The following is a 19049-nucleotide window of genomic DNA, read 5'->3' as shown; positions in this document are numbered from 1 at the left end:
GAGTAGCCATCATGGTCAACAAAAGAGTCTGAAAATGCAGTACTTGGATGCAATCTCAAAAATGATAGAATGATCTTTGTTCATTTACAAGGCAAGCCATTCAATATCACAATAACCTAAGTCTATGCCCCAACCAGTAATGCTGAAGAAAATGAAGTTCAACGGTTCTCTGAAGACCTACAAGACCTTTTAGAACTAACACCCAAAAAAGATGTCCTTTTCATTATAGGGGACTGGAATGCAAAAGTAGGAAGTCAAGAAACACCTGGAGTAACAGGCAAACTTGGCCTTGGAATGCAGAATGAAGCAGGGCAAACACTAATAGAGTTTTGCCAAGAAAATGCACTGGCCATAGCAAACACCCTCTTCCAATAACACGAGAGAAGACTCTACATATGGACACCACCAGATGGTCAACACTGATATCAGATTGATTATATTCTTCACAGCCAAAGATGGAGAAACTCTATACAGTCAACAAAAACAAGACCAGGTGCGACTGTGGCTCAGATCATGAACCCTTATTGGCAAATTCAGACTTAAATTGAAGAAAGTAGGGAAAACCACTAGACCACTCAGGTATGACCTAAATCAAATCCCTTATGATTATACAGTGGAAGTGAGAAATAGATTTAAGGGACTACATCTGATAGATAGAGTGCCTGATGAACTATGGAATGAGGTTCGTGACATTGTACAGGAGACAGGGATCAAGAACATGCCCATGGAAAAGAAATGTAAAAAAAGCAAAATGGCTGTCTCAGGAGGCCTTACAAATAGCTGTGAATAGAAGAGAAGCAAAAAGCAAAGGAAAAAAGGAAACATATAAGCATCTGAATGGAGAGTTCCAAAGAATAGCAAGAAGAGATAAGAAAGCCTTCCTCAGCCATCAATGCAAAGAAATAGAGGAAAACAACAGAATGGGAAAGACTAAAGATCTCTTCAAGAAAATTAGAGATACCAAGGGAACATTTCATGCAAAGATGGGCTTCATAAAGGACAGAGATGATATGGATCTAACAGAAGCAGAAGATATTAAGAAGAGGTGGCAAGAATACACAGAAGAACTGTACAAAAAGATCGTCATGACCCATATAATAACTATGATATGATCACTCATCTAGAGTCCGACATCCTGGAATGTGAAGTCGAGTGGGCCTTAGAAAGCATCACTTTGAACAAAGCTACTGGAGGTGATGGAATTCCAGTTGAGACTATTTCAAATCCTGAAAGATGATGCCGTGACAGTGCTACACTCAATATGCCAGCAAATTTGGAAACCTCAGCAGTGGCCACAGGACTGGAAAAGGTCAGTTTTCATTCCAATCCCAAAGAAAGGCAATGCCAAAGAATGCTCAAACTACCGCACAATTGCACTCATCTCACATGCTAGTAAAGTAATGCTCAAAATTCTCCAAGCCAGGCTTCGCCAGTATGTGAACCGTGAACATCCAGATGTTCAAGATAGTTTTAGATAAGGCAGAGGAAGGAGAGATCAAATTGCCAACATCCACTGGATCTTCAAAAAAGCAAGAGAGTTCCAGAAAACCTTCTATTTCTGCTTTATTGACTATGCCAAAGCCTTTGACTGTGTGGATCACAATAAACTGTGGAAAGTTCTGAAAGAGATTGAAATACCAGACCACCTGACATGCCTCTTGCGAAATCGGTATGAAGGTCAGGAAGCAACAGCTAGAACTGGACATGGGAAAACAGACTGGTTCCAAATAGGAAAACGAGTACGTCATGGCTGTATATTGTCACCCTGCTTATTTAATTTCTATGCAGAGTACATCATGAGAAACGCTGGGCTGGAAGAAACACAAGCTGGAATCAAGATTGCCAGGAGAAATATCAATAACCTCAGATATGCAGATGACACCACCCTTATGGCAGAAAGTGAAGAGGAGCAAAAAAGCCTCTTGATGAAAGTGAAAGAGGAGAGCGAAAAAGTTGGCTTAAAGCTCAGCATTCAGAAAACGAAGATCATGGCATCTGGTCCCATCACTTCATGGCAAATAGATGGGGAAACAGTGGAAACAGGGTCAGACTATTTTTTTTTTTGGTCTCCAAAATCACTGCAGATGGTGACTGCAGCCATGAAATTAAAAGACACTTACTCCTCGGAAGGAAAGTTATGACCAACCTAGATAGCATATTCAAAAGCATAGACATTACTTTGCCAACAAAGGTCCATCTAGTCAAGGTTATGGTTTTTCCAGTGGTCATGTATGGATGTGAGAGTTAGACTGTGAAGAAAGCTGAGTGCCCCAAAATTGATACCTTTTTTTTTCTTTTTTCTTTTTCTTTTATTTTATTTTTTTACTTTACAATATTGTATTGGTTTTGCCATACTTCAACATGAATCTGCCATTGCGTACACATGTTCGCAATCCTGAACCCCCTCTCACCTCCCTCCCCATACCGTCCCCTTGGTCATCCCAGTGAACCAGCCCCAACATCCTGTATCCTGCATCGAACCTAGACTGACAATTCGTTTCTTATATGATATTATACATGTTTTAATGCCATTCTCCCAAATCATCCCACCCTCTCCCTCTCCCACAGAGTCCAAAAGACTGTTCTGTACATCTGTGTCTCTTTTGCTGTCTCGCATACAGGGTTATCATTACCAATGCTTTTGAATTGTGGTGTTGTAGAACACTCTTGAGAGTCCCTTGGACTGCAAGGAGATCCAACCAGTCCATTCTAAAGATCAGCCCTGGGTGTTCTTTGGAAGAAATGATGCTAAAGCTGAAACTCCAGTACTTTGGCCACCTCATGCAAAGAGTTGACTCATTCGAAAAGACTCTGATGCTGGGAGGGATTGGGGGCAGGAGGAGAAGGTGACGACAGAGGATGAGATGGCTGGATGGCATCACAGACTCGATGGACATGAGTTTGAGTGAACTCTGGGAGTTGTTGATGGACAGGGAGGCCTGGCATGCTGCGATTCATGGGGTAGCAAAGAGTAGGACACAACTAAGCAAGTAACACTCTCACTTCCACTCTCATTCTGGATACAATTTTGTTGTATGTTGTAATATTGCATATAACTTTTCTCTCACATTTTTATCCATTTCCTCCTACAATTTATCAAGCTGTCTTTCATCTCTCACTAATTTGTGACAGTATCTTCACTGGACACTAAATATGTTCATTGTTATTTCTTCTTTAACCAGTATGTTGATTAAGCCAATATATTATACTATATATTTTGCATTTTAAGCAAAATTCCTAAATTTGCTATAGATTGGTGTTTTAATTTCTAGTAGAGAAAATCTGGGCTTCCCTTGTAGCTCAGTGGTAAAGAACCCACCTGCAATGCGGGCACCACAAGAGATTCCTGGGTCAGGAAAATGCCCTAGAGGAGAAAATCGCAACCCACTCCAGAATTCATGCCTAGAGAATCCCACAGACAGAGGAGCCTGGTGGTCACGCAAACAGTCAGACATGACTGAAGCGACTGAGGATGCAGGCACAGAGAAAATTCATCTTCAATAAATTTTTACTTTCAAATTTATCCCAGAATAATATAAATCAGATGCTTTTAGCTATATAATATTTTTTTCCAGTTGTATATGTACACGTGTCAGAGTTCTCTGGGCTAACACACAGGGTCCATATTGTTTACCTATTTTAAATATAATAATGTGCACATGTCAATCCCAAACTCCCAATCTCTCTCTCTGTCCCAGCCTTCCCTCTTGGCAACCATTAGTTTGTTCTCTAAGTCTGTGAGTCTCTTGGATTTTGTTGTAAATAATTTAAAACTAAGCACCACCCAAGTTGACAAAGATTTTATTGCAAATAAGAAAAAGTGAAAATAGTACAAGAATGTTATTAATTTCATAGAAATCATATGGACAATGACATTGAAGGCTATGCATATTGAATTGATAAAAATTAACAAATGTTAAAATTAGTGAATAAAATAATTGTTAATAAAAATATGAATTAAAATATTGCTTTGTGTATCTGTATTTAAGAGAGTTTAAAAAGACCGGTGCTTTCATACACTGAGTATATCAAGAATAATAATACACATTTTTTTCTAGAAATTTAGTGTGTTTCAAGAGTCTTAGAAATGTACACTTTCAATAAATTCAATTTTAAGCATGTGTTGAGGCACAATGAGAAAACAAAGTGAAGATTTTAGTATAATATTTGTTTCATGTTTGAGAGAAAGGAAACAAGTGATATATTAAAACAGACAGCCTTCATGTTGCATGATCTCATCTAAATGAAACCATAGAACCTGGAAATGCGTCCTCACTTTGTGTGACCTCAGCAATGTGCAAGGTGAGGACTACCTGCATTCAATACTGGATTAGGCACAGGCATACGCCAAACAGACCAGAGGCTGTATGTATGTAACTAGAACACCTGCAAGGGTGCATTGGTTGTGATTATAAAGAGGAATTTGACTATCACGTGATGGACTTTGCATTAGAATGTTACACAGACATTAAAGAAGTTTCCAATTAAGAAAAGGTCAAAGTATTTTATGTTACTTTATGAAGAATAAGGTCACATTGATATGTATATGATGATGACTTTGTAAAATACTAAGCTTAGGAAAAGTAAAATTAGTTCCTTCTGTGTACCAATTTTCCATGGTAATCAATTATTGTATTTAAATGAGCAAAAATATGGAAAATGAATATTTCCAAACTCATCCAATCCCAAAATATAAAATTAAAGGATCTTTATTTATTAATAGTAATATTGGAATATGAAAATAGAAAAAAGCAGGGGTTCAAAATCTGTTCTCTAAAAGTATTCAACTGATTGGTGATCCAAGGCCCATGTAATTCAAGCTCCTACAGTTTGTCCCTTTTCCTTTTAAAAATATGGTGCTTATGAATAGGTTGACATCTTCAAGGGTAAACAAGCCATCTTTATTTATTAAGAGTGAGTGACAAAGACAAGTGAGTATCAATATTTCTAACTATTATTTTTTAATCTGGAAACTTTTTTTTTATTTTACTTCTCAAGAAAAAATTCATCCAAGTAAAGAACTTTTTCTTCTTGAGATTAAATATCACTATCACAGTAGCTATGATACTATACTATAAAATTGAGAAATAGCAAAATAAATAAAAGGTGAATTCCAATAAGTTGTTTTTGATACATGGATGTTTTCTTTGTTGCATTTGTGTCTACTATCTTCACACAATAAAATGATATTTCCAGTGTTATTAAGGGTGTGAGAAAATTAGGGTACTCATTTGCTGGGTTGATGTCATACATGACTAAATCCAAAAAGAAATATATATATATACAAAGGTAACTAGGAATAAAATGGTGGAAATCTACCTTAATGTAGTAACTATACACTAGAAGCCATAACTTATATGCATACAGATTTTCCTAAAGGTAGAAAAAACAAAAACTCCTTTAAATATTAAAATGAAGTGGTGAACTATGTGTGTCATATCAATGTTAATTTACATTATGCTTTTAAATAAAGATCAATTCCAAAGATTATCAAGCAGTCTGGAAAACACAGCTTAGTTTCAGAACACTAAAACCAAGTTTCCATACATATTAGAAAGCTGTTATTTTAAAATTGTTTGTGGATAGACAAGAACTGAAAGGTAATATGTAAAATTATGGCACAATAATTTTTAATATTGTAGGAAAAATGATATAAATCTCTTATATAAGAAATGAAAACTCCAAGTCAGCAAAGTGTAGCTCCCATTCATAAGGGTGTCTGCTTTGATTAAAGGAAGCTAATGAAACAAATTATAGGATTATTAAAATTACAATATCAGGGCTTTTGTTTCAAATAATAATTGGGAGATAGTGAAGGACAGAGAAGTCTGGTGTTCTGTAGTCCATGGGATCACAAAGAGTTGACATGATTGAGCGACTGAACAACAATGATAAAAACATATATGTTTTTACATTCAGATGATATAGACAACCATTCACCAAAGGTTTATTCAGAACACACATTGAAGATTAGAGAAATGAGATTTTTGAGAGGATAATCAGCGTTCATTAAGGGAATATGTCATATATCACAGGGAAGTAAATCAGCTTCTTATTGAGGAAATATACTATAATGCACATTGCTTTGCTGGTAAGAGTCCCTCAGTGATGCTCAATATTGAAGACTTAGGAAGAAAAAGGAAGAAATATATGCCAAGCAAGTGGAAATGAGTCCTTGAGTGAGACTAAAAGCTTAAACCTGCTTAATCATAAGAAACTGACTTCTGTTGTATTTTCTTCCAAAGAACACTTCCATTCTTTGTTTCCATTAGAATCGAGCCCAAGCTCTGCAAACGTGTGTCAATGTGCATGTGTGCTGGGTCAGATCCAATTCTTTGCCACTCCATGGACAGGAGTCTGATGCCTGACAGGCTTTTCTGTCCATGGATTCTCCAGGCAAGAATACTGGAGTGGATTGGATTCTTCAGGCAAGATGGTATATTTTGGGGTTGCTTTCAAGATACTTTTTCTTTTCTTTTCTTTTCTTTTTTTTACTGGGAAACTGTCAAAAGAGAACTCTTCTTCATTGCAACAAGGTTTTTCATAAATATTCTTCTTAAAGCCTGTTTCACATCATTGTTCCTGAGGCTATAGATAAATGGATTTAGCATGGGATTCACAAAAATGCAAATCACTGACACGATTTTCCCTTGTTCTACAGATTGCTTGTTTGCTGGTCTCAGATACATGCAAGTCAGGGACCCATAGAACATAGTAACAGCTGTCAGGTGGGAGCCACAGGTGGAGAAGGCTTTGCGCTGCCCTTTGCTGGAACGGATCCTCATAATGGTGATGAAAATGAAAACGTAGGAGATGAGGATAATGAGTAGGGAACCTGTGAGATTAATCCCTGTGGACACAAACAAGGCAGTTTGCTTTATGTAAGTGTCAGAACATGTCAACATTAAGAGGGGTGGTTCAGCACAGTAGAAATGGTTGATGGTGTTGGATCCACAAAAGGACAAGTGGGAAGTCAATATTACCTGCATTGTGCCCACCATAGAACCCCAGAGGTAGGGGAAAGTGACCAGGCAGATGCACTGGGACCTGGACATCCTTCTCTTGTAATGCAGGGGATTGCAGATTGCCATGTACCTGTCATAGGCCATAGCACCAAGCATGTAATACTCAGTAAGAAGCAGAGTCACAAAAACAAAACATTGTGCTAGGCACCCCACGTAGGAAATAGTTTTTTTCTCTGATAAGAAGTTAACGAGCATCTGAGGAGAGACATTTGTAGAGTAAAAAATGTCTACACATGCTAAATGGGTGAGGAAAAAGTACATGGGGGTGTGCAGCTGGGGCGTGAATCTGATTAACAGAATCATCCCAAAGTTCCCAGTCAGGGTGATGAGATAAATCAGGAGAAACACCATAAAAAGGATGGGCTGCAGCTCTTGCTGACTGGTAAGTCCCAGCAGAATAAACTCAGTCGGCTCTGTGCCATTATGTGAGGGAAATGTATCCATCTTCAGACTCTCTAAAAAGAGAATAATTATGTTTTCAGATATGAAAAGAAATAGTTTGTATGAAATTCAAAAATAGACAAAATAAATCAGCACTAAAACAAACTGGTTTTCAAAAGAGAGGTCTAAGTTGTTACTACCCTGAGAGCTGGAAGATTCTCACTAGATGCCTCAGATGGTTGGTGGTGCTGAGTAAACTGGATAATCTATTTCTTGAGCATGTTTTGAAGTCCAAGCAGCATCAATTCAGGCTGCTCTGCAATCTCCACCTATCTCTACTAAAATATATAGAATCTGACTTAACTCTGGTGTCCCTCATTAGGCAATGGACTAGGAAACGCTGATGCTCAAACTACTGCCTTTGTTTGATCATGACATAATGCTGGATCAGAGAATGGAGAAAATGGTTGGTTTTCTGTACATCGCTTCTATTTTTGTCAGTAAAGGTGAACATTCCATAATCAGAGTAGTATACTCTTCTTGACAGCCTGTGTACGTTTATTCAGATTCAGTTTCTTCCTAATTTCTTACTTACTTTCCAGCAGCAATAAACCTCCCAGTCCCTTGATAGTCTGCCCCTCCCATTTCCTTTGTTTCAAATCAACAGTAGGTAGTCTAGGGTTATTTCTTTGTCTGGTCCCCACTATGATCTCACTGATCTCTCACTCTTTATCTTGATGTGCACTGTGTTTAGCATCTTCATTGTTTGCTATGATACTGTTTCTGTTCTATGCTTTGGTTTTCTGGCCACGAGACATGAGATCTTGACTCCCCATCCAGGGGCTGGACCAGTGTCCCTGCAATGGAAAGAGAAGTCTCAATCCCTGGACTGCCAGGGAAGCCCATCATTAATTTCTTATTAATTCATGCATTTCAGTTTATTTTATATTACGTGCGTGTGTGTGTGTGTGTGTGTGTATTTCAGATTCACATTTCAATTAACCTCATACCTTTGAGTTCATACCTTATATCTAAACGATCTGAAAGTCTTGTCTGCTCTACCTTTAACACATTACTTATTGAATGTTACAGCAGCTTGTCAGCATTTTCTCTGCTACCAGTCAAATCTAAGCTACTCTAATGCCTAATTTACTATAATGATTTTCCTTCTTCCACATTTGAAATCTTCTATCCTCCAACATAAGCCAATTATCTTTCTTTTTTTTGCATATATACTCTTTCTTTTAATTTTTAAATTATGAAAAAAATGCTAACACATTTGCAGGAGACTTGGAAAATACATATCAAAGTTATATATATTTCCATTATATATTACAATTTTTAAATAGGTAAATTATTTAGTTGGTGTTTTAATATCAAACTCTCAAAAATTAATTGAATGAATATACAAACAAGTAGAAGCATATATTAGACTGAAAAGCACTGTGAACCAATTCAATATAATTAAGATTTGTACAATTTTGACACAACAGTGGGATACAAATTCTGTTCAAGTTCCCACAGAGTATAAATAAGAAGACACTGGAGAAGATGGCAGAGGAATAGGATGGGAAGACCACTTTCTCCCTCACAAATTCATCAAAAGAACATTTCAATGCTGAGTAAATTCCACAAAACAACTTCTGAGTGCTGGCAGAGGACATCAGGCACCCAGCAAAGCAGATCATTGGCTTCAAAAACAGGTAGGAAAAAATATAAAAGACGAAAAAAGGGACAAAGGAGGTAGGGAGGGAGCGAGTCCCGTCCCGGGAAGAGACTCTTAAAAAGAGAGGTTTCCAAACACCAGGAAACATTCTCACAGCCAAGTCTGTGGCGAGCCTCGGAAGCACAGAGGGCAACATAACAGGAAGGAAAAATAAATAAATAATTAAAACCAACAGATTACGAGCCCAACAGTAACTCCCCCAGCAGAAAAGCAGCGCAGATGCCTGCATCCACCACTAGCAAGTGGGGGCTGGGCAGGGAGGAGCAGGAGGCACAGGCAGCAGTGCTTTTTAAGAATCAGGCTGGAATGCCCTACGCATGGCCAGAGTGAACTAACTTGGGCTAGCAAACCAGACTGTGGGATAGCTACCACACGAAAAGCTCGAACATAAGACACTGCCAGGACCGTGCACAGAGAAAAGGATGGAACAGAAATAGCCGGCTGCAGACCATCCCTCTCTGGTGACAGGCAGCCAGAGTCTTAAGGGCTGGAAGGGGGCAATCGCAGCCCAAGAGAGACATTACCTACCAAAATGCAAGCAGGCTTCTTTGCTAACTAAGACTTCTGGGGGTTCTGGACAGTCATAATCCACCTGAGAAGGAACGCCAGTGGTACTCCCAGAAAACTGAGCAGCAGGGAAAGGCCATAAGTCGCAGCGATTGTGCTTACCAAACTCCTGAGCTACTTGGACCTGGGAAGGGCACAAAATGCAGGCCCAACCAAATCTGTGCCTCTGAGGGCTTCCTGAGCGCTGAGCCTGAGCGGCTTAGACCGGGGAGGTGCATGAAGCCTAGGGCCGGCCTCAGACGGTTCCCCAGCGGAGCAACGTGGAGCCTGAACAATGTGCGCCACGAGCAGGGGCAAGCCCAGCATGGATGAGATACTGCAAGCACACGCCAGTAATATTAGTTTGCAGCATCCCTACCCCGCCCCCCCACAGCGCGACTGAACAGTGAGCCTAAAAAAAAAAAAAAAAGTGTCCACCACCGCCCTCCCTGTGTCAAGATGGAAATCAGGCACTGAAGAGACCAGCAAACAGAGGAAGTTAAACAGAGGGAACCGCCTTGGAAGTGACCCCACACAGCCCACAACACCAGAGAAAGGGCCAGATATACCTTTACTACTTTTATGATCATTCTTTCTTTCTTTCTTCTTTTTTTTTTAGTTGATGTGGTTGCATGATTGTTTATTCTTCTTTTCTTTTTCTTCTTTTTTTTTAACTTTCTTAAATTTTTAAGTCCTCTATTTCTCTAATTATTAGTTTTATAACCTATTATTACTTTTCAAAAAAATAAAAAATGACCCTATTTTTACAGCAAACGCTGTATATGGTCTTTTTGTGGTTGATGCTGCTGTTTTTTAATAATTCTTGTGGCTTTGTTTTATTTTTGTATGTTTGCTTTTTGTTTTCTTGTTTTTCTTCTTCTTCTTTTATTTAATATTGTATTTTTGAAAATCCAATCTCTACTCCAGATATTTAATCTTTGCTTTTTGGAATTTCTTGTCAATTTTGTACATTTAAAAACCCAATCTTCAGTACCCAATTTTACCTGAGAGCGAGATTACTGGCTTGACCACTCACTCCTCCTTTGGACTCTCCTTTTTCTCCACCAAGTGGCCTCTGTCTCCTCCCTCCCCCTTCTCTTCTCTACCCAACCCTTTGAATCTCTGTGTGTTCCAGATGGGGGAGAACACTCAGGGAACTGGTTACTGGCCGGATTTCTCTCTCTCCTTTTCATTTCCCTCTTTTATCCTCCTGGCCACCTCTGTCTACTTCCTCCCTCTCCTCTTCCCTGTATAACTCCGTGAACACCTCTGAGCGGTCCAGACTGTGGAGCGCAAATAAGGAAGTGATTACTGGCTAGCTTGCTCTCTCCTCTTTTGATCCCACCTCATCTCATTCCAGTCACCTCTAACTACCCCCTCCCTCTTCTCTTCTCCATGTAACTCAGTGAACCTCTATGGGTGACCCTCAATGTGGAGAAACCTTTCATCTTTAACCTAGATGTTTTAACATTGGTGCTGTATAGATGGAGAAGTCTTGAGGCTACTGTAAAAATAAAACTGAAAACCAGAAGCAGGAGGCTTTAGTCCAAATTCTAAGAACATCAGAGAAATCCTGAATCCAGGGAACATTATTCAATAGGAGCTCATCAAATGCCTCCATACCTACACTGAAACCAAGCAACACCCAAGGGCCAACAAGTTCCAGAGCAAGACATACCATGCAAATTCTCCAGCAACACAGGAACACTCCCCTGAGCTTCAATATACAGGCAGCTCAAAACTACTCCAAAACTATAGAAGTCTCATAACTCATTACTGGACACTTCATTGCACTCCAGAGAGAAGAAATCAAGCTCCACCCACCAGAACTCCAACACAAGCCTCCCTAATCAGGAAACCTTGACAAGCCACTGATAGAACCCCACCCACAGTGAGGAAACTCCATAATAAAGAGAACTCCACAAATTCCCAGAATATAGAAAGGCCACCCCAAATGCAGCAATATAACCAAGATGAAGAGACAGAGGAATACCCAGCAGGTAAAGGAATAGGAGAAATGCCCACCAAACCAAACAAAAGAGGGAGAGATAGGGAATCTATCTGAGAAAGAATTCTGAATATTGATAGTGAAAATGATCCAAAATCTTGAAATCAAAATGGAATCACAGATAAATAGCCTGGAGACAAGGATTGAGAAGATGCAAGAAAGGTTTAACAAGGACCTAGAAGAAATAAAAAAGAGTCAATATATAATGAATAATCCAATAAATGAGATCAGAAACACTCTGGAGGCAACAAATAGTAGAATAACGGAGGCAGAAGATAGGATTAGTGAAATAGAACATAGAATGGTAGAAATAAATGAATCAGAGAGGAAAAAAGAAAAACGAATTAAATGAAATGAGGACAATCTCAGAGACCTCCAGGACAATATGAAATGCTCCAACATTCGAATCATAGGAGTCCCAGATGAAGAAGACAAAAAGAAAGACCATGAGAAAATACTTGAGGAGATAATAGTTGAAAACTTCCCTAAAATGGGGAAGGAAATAATCACCCAAGTCCAAGAAACACAGAGAGTTCCAAATAGGATAAACCCAAGGTGAAACGCCCAAGACACATATTAATCAAATTAACAAAGAACAAATATTAAAAGCAGCAAAGGAAAAACAACAAATAACACACAAGGGGATTCCCATAAGGATAACTGCAGATCTTTCAATAGAAACTCTTCAGGCCAGGAGGGAATGGCAAACCATACTTAAAGTGATGAAAGAAAATAACCTACAGCCAAGATTACTGTACCTAGCAAGGATCTCATTCAAATATGAAGGAGAAATCAAAAGCTTTCCAGAGAAGCAAAAGCTGAGAGAATTTAGCACCACCAAACCAGCTCTCCGACAATGGCTAAAGGATATTCTCTAGACAGGAAACACAAAAAGGGTGTATAAACCCGAACCCAAAACAATAAAGTAAATAACAACGGGATCATACCTATCAATAATTACCTTAAACGAAAATGGGTTGAATGCCCCAACCAAAAGACAAAGACTGGCTGAATGGATACAAAAACAAGATCCCTATACATGCTGCCTACAAGAGACCCACCTCAAAACAAGGGACATATACAGACTGAAAGTGAAGGGCTGGAAAAAGATATTCCATGCAAATAGAGATCAAAAGAAAGCAGGAGTAGCAATACTCATATCTGATAAAATAGACTTTAAAACAAAGCCTGTAAAAAGAGACAAGGCCACTACATAATGATCAAAGGATCAATCCAAGAAGAAGATATAACAATTATCAATATATATGCACCCAACATAGGAGCACCGCAATATGTAAGACAAATGCTAACAAGTGTGAAAGGGGAGATTAACACAATAATAGTGGGAGACTTTAATACCCCACTCAAACCTATGGACAAATCAACTAAACAGAAAATTAACAAAGAAAAGCAAACTTTAAATGATACAATAGACCAGTTAGACCTAATTGATATCTATAGGACATTTCACCCCAAAACAATGAATTTCATCTTTTTCTCAAGTGCTCACGGAACCTTTGCCAGGATAGATCACATCCTGGGCCATAAATTTGACCTTGATAAATTCAAAAAAATCGAAATCATTCCAAGCATCTTTTCTGACCATAATGCAGCAAGATTAGATCTCAATTACAGGAGACAAACTATTAAAAATTCCAACATATAGAGGCTGAACAACACGCTTCTGAATAACCAACAAATCACAGAAGAAATCAAAAAAGAAATCAAAATATGCATAGAAACGAATGAAAATGAAAACACAACAACCCAAAACCTGTGGGACACTATAAAACAGTGCTAAGAGGAAAGTTCATAGCACTACAGGCATACTTCAAGAAACAAGAAAAAAGTCAAATAAATAACCTAACTCTACACCTAAAGCAACTAGAAAAGGAAGAAATGAAGAACCCCAGAGTCAGTAGAAGGAAAGAAATCTTAAAAATTAGGGCAGAAATAAATGCAAAAGAAACAAAAGAGACCATAGCAAAAATCAACAAAGCCAAAAACTGGTTCTTTGAAAGGATAAATAAAATTGACAAACCATTAGCCAGACTCATCAAGAAGCAAAGAGAGAAAAATCAAATCAATAAAATTAGAAATGAAAATGGAGAGATCACAACAGACAACACAGAATACAAAGGATCATAGGAGACTACTATCAGCAATTATATGCCAATAAAATGGACAACTTAGAAGAAATGGACAAATTCTTAGAAAAGTACAACTTTCCAAAACTGAACCAGGAAGAAATTGAAAATCTTAACAGACCTATCACAAGCACGGAAATTGAAACTGTAATCATAAATCTTCCTGCAAACAAAAGCCCAGGTACAGATGCCTTCACAGCTGAATTCTACCAAAAATTTCAAGAAGAGCTAACACCTATCCTACTGAAACTCTTCCAGAAAATTGCAGAGGAAGGTAAACTTCCAAACTTATTCTATGAGGCCACCATCACCCTAATACCAAAACCTGACAAAGATACCATAAAAAAAGAAAACTACGGACCAATATCACTGATGAACATAGATGCAAAAATCCTCAACAAAAATCTAGCAATCAGAATCCAGCAACACATTAAAAAGATCATACACCATGACCAAGTGGGCTTTATCCCAGGGATGCAAGGATTATTCAATATCCACAAATCAATCATTGTAATTCACCACATTAACAAATTGAAAAATAAAAGCCATATGATTATCTCAATAGATGCAGAGAAGGCCTTTGACAAAATTCAACATTCATTTATGATAAAAACTCTCCAGAAAGCAGGAATAGAAGGAACATACCTCAACATAATAAAAGCTATATATGACAAACCCACAGCAAACATTATCCTCAATGGTGAAAAATTGATAGTATTTCCCATAAAGTCAGGAACAAGACAAGGGTGCCCACTTTCACCGCTACTATTCAACATAGTTCTGGAAGTTTTGGCCACAGCAATCAGAGCAGAAAAAGAAATAAAAGGAATCCAAATTAAAAAAGAAGAAGTAAAACTCTCACTGTTTGCAGATGACACGATCCTCTACATAGAAAACCCTAAAGACTCCACCAGAAAATTACTAGAGCTAATCAATGAATATAACAAAATTGCAGGATATAAAATCAAACACAGAAATCCCTTGCATTCCTATACACTAATAATGAGAAAGTAGAAAAAGAAATTAAGGAAACAATTCCATTCACCATTGCAACGAAAAGAATAAAATACTTAGGAATATACCTACCTAAAGAAACTAAAGACCTATATATCAAAAACTATAAAAAACTGATGAAAGAAATCAAAGAGGACACTAATAGATGGAGAAATATACCATGTTCATGGAATGGAAGAATCAATATAGTGAAAATGAGGAAACTACGCAAAGCAATCTACAGATTCAATGCAATCCCTATCAAGCTACCAGCGGTATTTTTCACAGAACTAGAACAAATAATTTCAGGATTTGTATGGAAATACAAAAACTTTGAATAGCCAAAGTAATCTTGAGAAATAAGAATGGAACTGGAGGAATCAACCTGCTTGACTTCAGGCTCTACTACAAAGCCACAGTCATCAAGACAGTATGGTACTGACACAAAGACAGAAATATAGATCAATGGAACAAAATAGAAAGCCCAGAGATAAATCCACACACCTATGGACACCTTATCTTCCACAAAGGAGGCAAGAATATACAATGGAGTAAAGACAATCTCTTTAACAAGTGGTGCTGGGAAAACTGGTCAACCACTTGTAAAAGAATGAAATTAGATCACTTTCTAACACCGCACACAAAAATAAACTCAAAATGGATTAAAGATCTAAACGTAAGACCAGAAACGATAAAACTCCTAGAGGAGAACATAGGCAAAACACTCTCCGACATAAATCACACCTCCCAGAATACTGGAAATAAAAGCAAAAATACACAAATGGGATCTAATTAAAATTAAAAGCTTCTGCACAACAAAGGAAACTATAAGCAAGATGAAAAGACCGCCTTCTGAATGGGAGAAAATAATAGCAAATGAAGCAACTGACAAACAACTAATCTCAAAAATATACAAGCAACTTATGCAGCTCAACTCCAGAAAAATAAACCACCCAATCAAAAATTGGGCCAAAGAACTAAATAGGCATTTCTCCAAAGAAGACATATGGATGGCTAACAAACACATGAAAAGATGCTCAACATCACTCATTATTAGAGAAATGCAAATCAAAACCACAATGAGGTACCATTTCACACCAGTCAGAATGGCTGAGATCCAAAAGTCTACAAGCAATGAATGCTGGAGAGGATGTGGAGAAAAGGGAACCCTCCTACACTGTTGGTGGGAATGCAAACTAGTACAGCCACTATGGAAAACAGTGTGGAGATTCCTTAAAAAATTGCAAATAGAACTGCCATATGACCCAGCAATCCCACTGCTGGGCATACACACCAAGGAAACCAGAATTGAAAGAGACACATGTACCCCAATATTCATCGCAGCACTGTTTATAATAGCCAGGACATGGAAACAACCTAGATGTCCATCAGCAGATGAATGGATAAGAAAGCTGTGGTACATATACACAATGGAGTATTACTCAGCCATTAAAATAATAAATTTGAATCCATTCTAATGAGATGGATGAAACTGGAGCCGATTATACAGAGTGAAGTAAGCCAGAAAGAAAAACACCAATACAGTTTACTGACACATATATATGGAATTTAGAAAGATGGCAATGATGACCCTGTATGCGAGACAGCAATAGAGACACAGATGTATAGAACGGACTTTTGGACTGTTAGGGAGAGGGTGGGATGATTTGGGAGAATGGCACTGAAACATGTAAACTATCATGTAAGAAACGAAGCACCAGTCTATGTTTGATATAAGATACAGGATGCTTGGGGCTGGTGCACGGGGATGATCCAGAGAGATGATATGGGGTGGGAGGTGGGAGGGGGATTCAGGATCAGGAGCTCATATACACCCGTGGCGGATTCATGTCAATGTATGGCAAAACCAATACAGTATTGTAAAGTAAAATAAAGTAAAAATAAAATTTTAAAAAAGAAAAAAGCTCAACGTTCAGAAAATGAAAAAAAAAAAAAAGAAGAAGACACTGGAACATATCCAGGAATATAAGACTGCCACTGATATTGTATAAACACAAATTACATTATGTTGGTGACCTGGTAAAATGGCGCTACACTTTCCATCACACTTAGGCTTAAAATTTAACTTCTTATCAGGGTCTGCAAGGGGTTGTGTGATGTCTTCTCATACATTTCTCCAAATTCTTCCATCAGTTTCTCTTCAGCCCTTTTTTCCTACCACATTGACTGTCTTTGCCTTCAACATGACTAATATGTTAGTACCTCAGGGACTTTGCACATACTGTTCTATCCACCTAGAACCTTCTTCTCTCAGATCGTTAAATTATTCACTTCATCACTTTATTTAGATCTCTCTTCTCATGACACCTCCTCTGGAAAGCTTGTCTTGGCCTCTTGTCTAAGTTATTCAATAACCAAATAGCTCTCTAATCAAGTATTATGATCTATTTTTCTTATATCATTTATCTCTTCTAAAAGTATTATTTTTTATAACCCCTTCCACCCTTGGAATACTAGTCACATGAGGAAATTTATTTGTGCTATATCCCCAGAATTTGGGTGAATGCCTGAATCATGGTCAAGAAAACAGTATCCATTAGTTGTAGAAATGATGAACTGGTGGGGTAATCTTGCCAATCACATCAGCTGATTTTCCATGATATGTATATTTCTTGCCTCCCTGATGTCGCCAATGGAGACTGAGTTACTACAAAATTCTCTAGAGGGGGCACAAATAAAAGGTGATTTTAATAACACAATCTAGTGATAGTTGTACGTATTTTAAATCTCAATAATTAACACCTAAAACTTGTACATTGGATCCTTGGAGACAGCTAAAAGTAAAAGCTGATTGAAAAAATGAGTTATCTTTAATCTCTACAGTAAACTTTACAAGTCCAGAAGGACATAGAATGGTCACATTTCTTAAAAGATAACTCTATTGCTTTATTAAATTCATATTTTCATAAATATAATACTCAGAGTAGGGGTTATCAACTCTGGCTTCACATTGGAATCAAATGTGGAGTTTCTAAAAGCACTAATCCTTGAGCCTTAGCTTAAATGAGGTCAGTACACACATTGGCATATTTAACAAGCTTTCTACAGGGTTTTAATGCCTGGCCAGGGCTGAAGTGCTGCATGAGACAACTTACATGATATGCTTGAATTAAGTAAGTTTTTAACACATAGACTTACCCTCTGAAAACTTACACTTTCCCCATTCAGTGATTTCTGAGATATTGCCACAAATTCCTCCTAATTATGGAACTTGCTGTCATCAACAGTACACAAAGTTCTTTTTCTATTATTCTGATTAAGGCAAAATTCCAGCCTCTGACTTCTGTATAATATTCTGTTGGTTTCACAAATCTTGTAAAAAAAAAAAAAAAAAAAAAAAAACTTGTTTCTGAGAGACTCCACAATTTTGTCTTGCACTCAAGAAATAAAAAAGAAGAGAAAACCTTATTAAGGATCACCATTCTATTATTCATTACATGCAATTCAGGGCTTAATTTCTGGGATTCACATGGGAAACACCCAGTGTAAAAGTAGAGTTAGTAGAGTTATTTTCCAAGTTACTAGCAGAAGTAAGGGAGTGAAGGAGAAGCATTCATTTTTATCATTCTCACTAAAGTATTGGTTGAGTGGTAAAGAACCCGCTTGCCATGGAGGAGATATAAGAGATGTGTGTTAGATCTCCAGGTCTGGAAGATCCCCTGGAGGAGAGCATGACAACCCACTCCAGTATTCTTGCCTGGAGAATCCTGTGGACAGAGGAGCCTGACAGGCCACAGACCATGGAGTACAAAGAGTCGGACATGACTGAAGTGACTTAGCACAAAGTGTTCAGGGTAGTGAAAATGCCTGTGCAGATTGCTTGTGTTAATTGTTGAGATCTTCTTCTTCATTCAAAGAGGAAGGTGAGTAAGAAAATGGGAGGAATAAGAATATTCTTCCAAAAGATAACAGTTAAATGTATAACATCATTACAGTTCAAAGAGAGAACTACTCAAAGCAACCACACTTACACTTAGGGTAGGTATGAATTAAAGGTCTATATACAATGCAGGGGGATGAAATCCAAAAACCATAAATCCTGTATAATTTTTGTCTAAGAATGTTGGCCAAATGGGATGATTCAGCTGGAAGTTCAATAAAATCAATAGCAGTGTTGGAAAGGGACACAAGCACAGCAGAGGACAGCATATTCCTTTTGAGTAAAGCAATGTACACCTGCTTTGGTAGTTCTGATACACCAA

At 37.9% G+C, this 19049-nt stretch overlaps 1 protein-coding gene across 1 annotated transcript; it reads right to left on the bottom strand.

The window, feature by feature from the left end:
- Positions 1-6491: 6491 nt before the first annotated feature.
- On the bottom strand, positions 6492-7469 carry LOC128060250 (olfactory receptor 1030-like). The gene has a single exon (XM_052652607.1). The coding sequence runs from the start codon at positions 7467-7469 to the stop codon at positions 6492-6494; it is 978 nt and encodes a 325-aa protein (XP_052508567.1).
- Positions 7470-19049: the final 11580 nt, after the last annotated feature.

The sequence above is a fragment of the Budorcas taxicolor genome, chromosome 2, assembly GCF_023091745.1.
Source record: "Budorcas taxicolor isolate Tak-1 chromosome 2, Takin1.1, whole genome shotgun sequence".
NCBI lineage: Eukaryota > Metazoa > Chordata > Mammalia > Artiodactyla > Bovidae > Budorcas > Budorcas taxicolor.
This window is presented reverse-complemented; position numbering and strand designations above follow the sequence as displayed.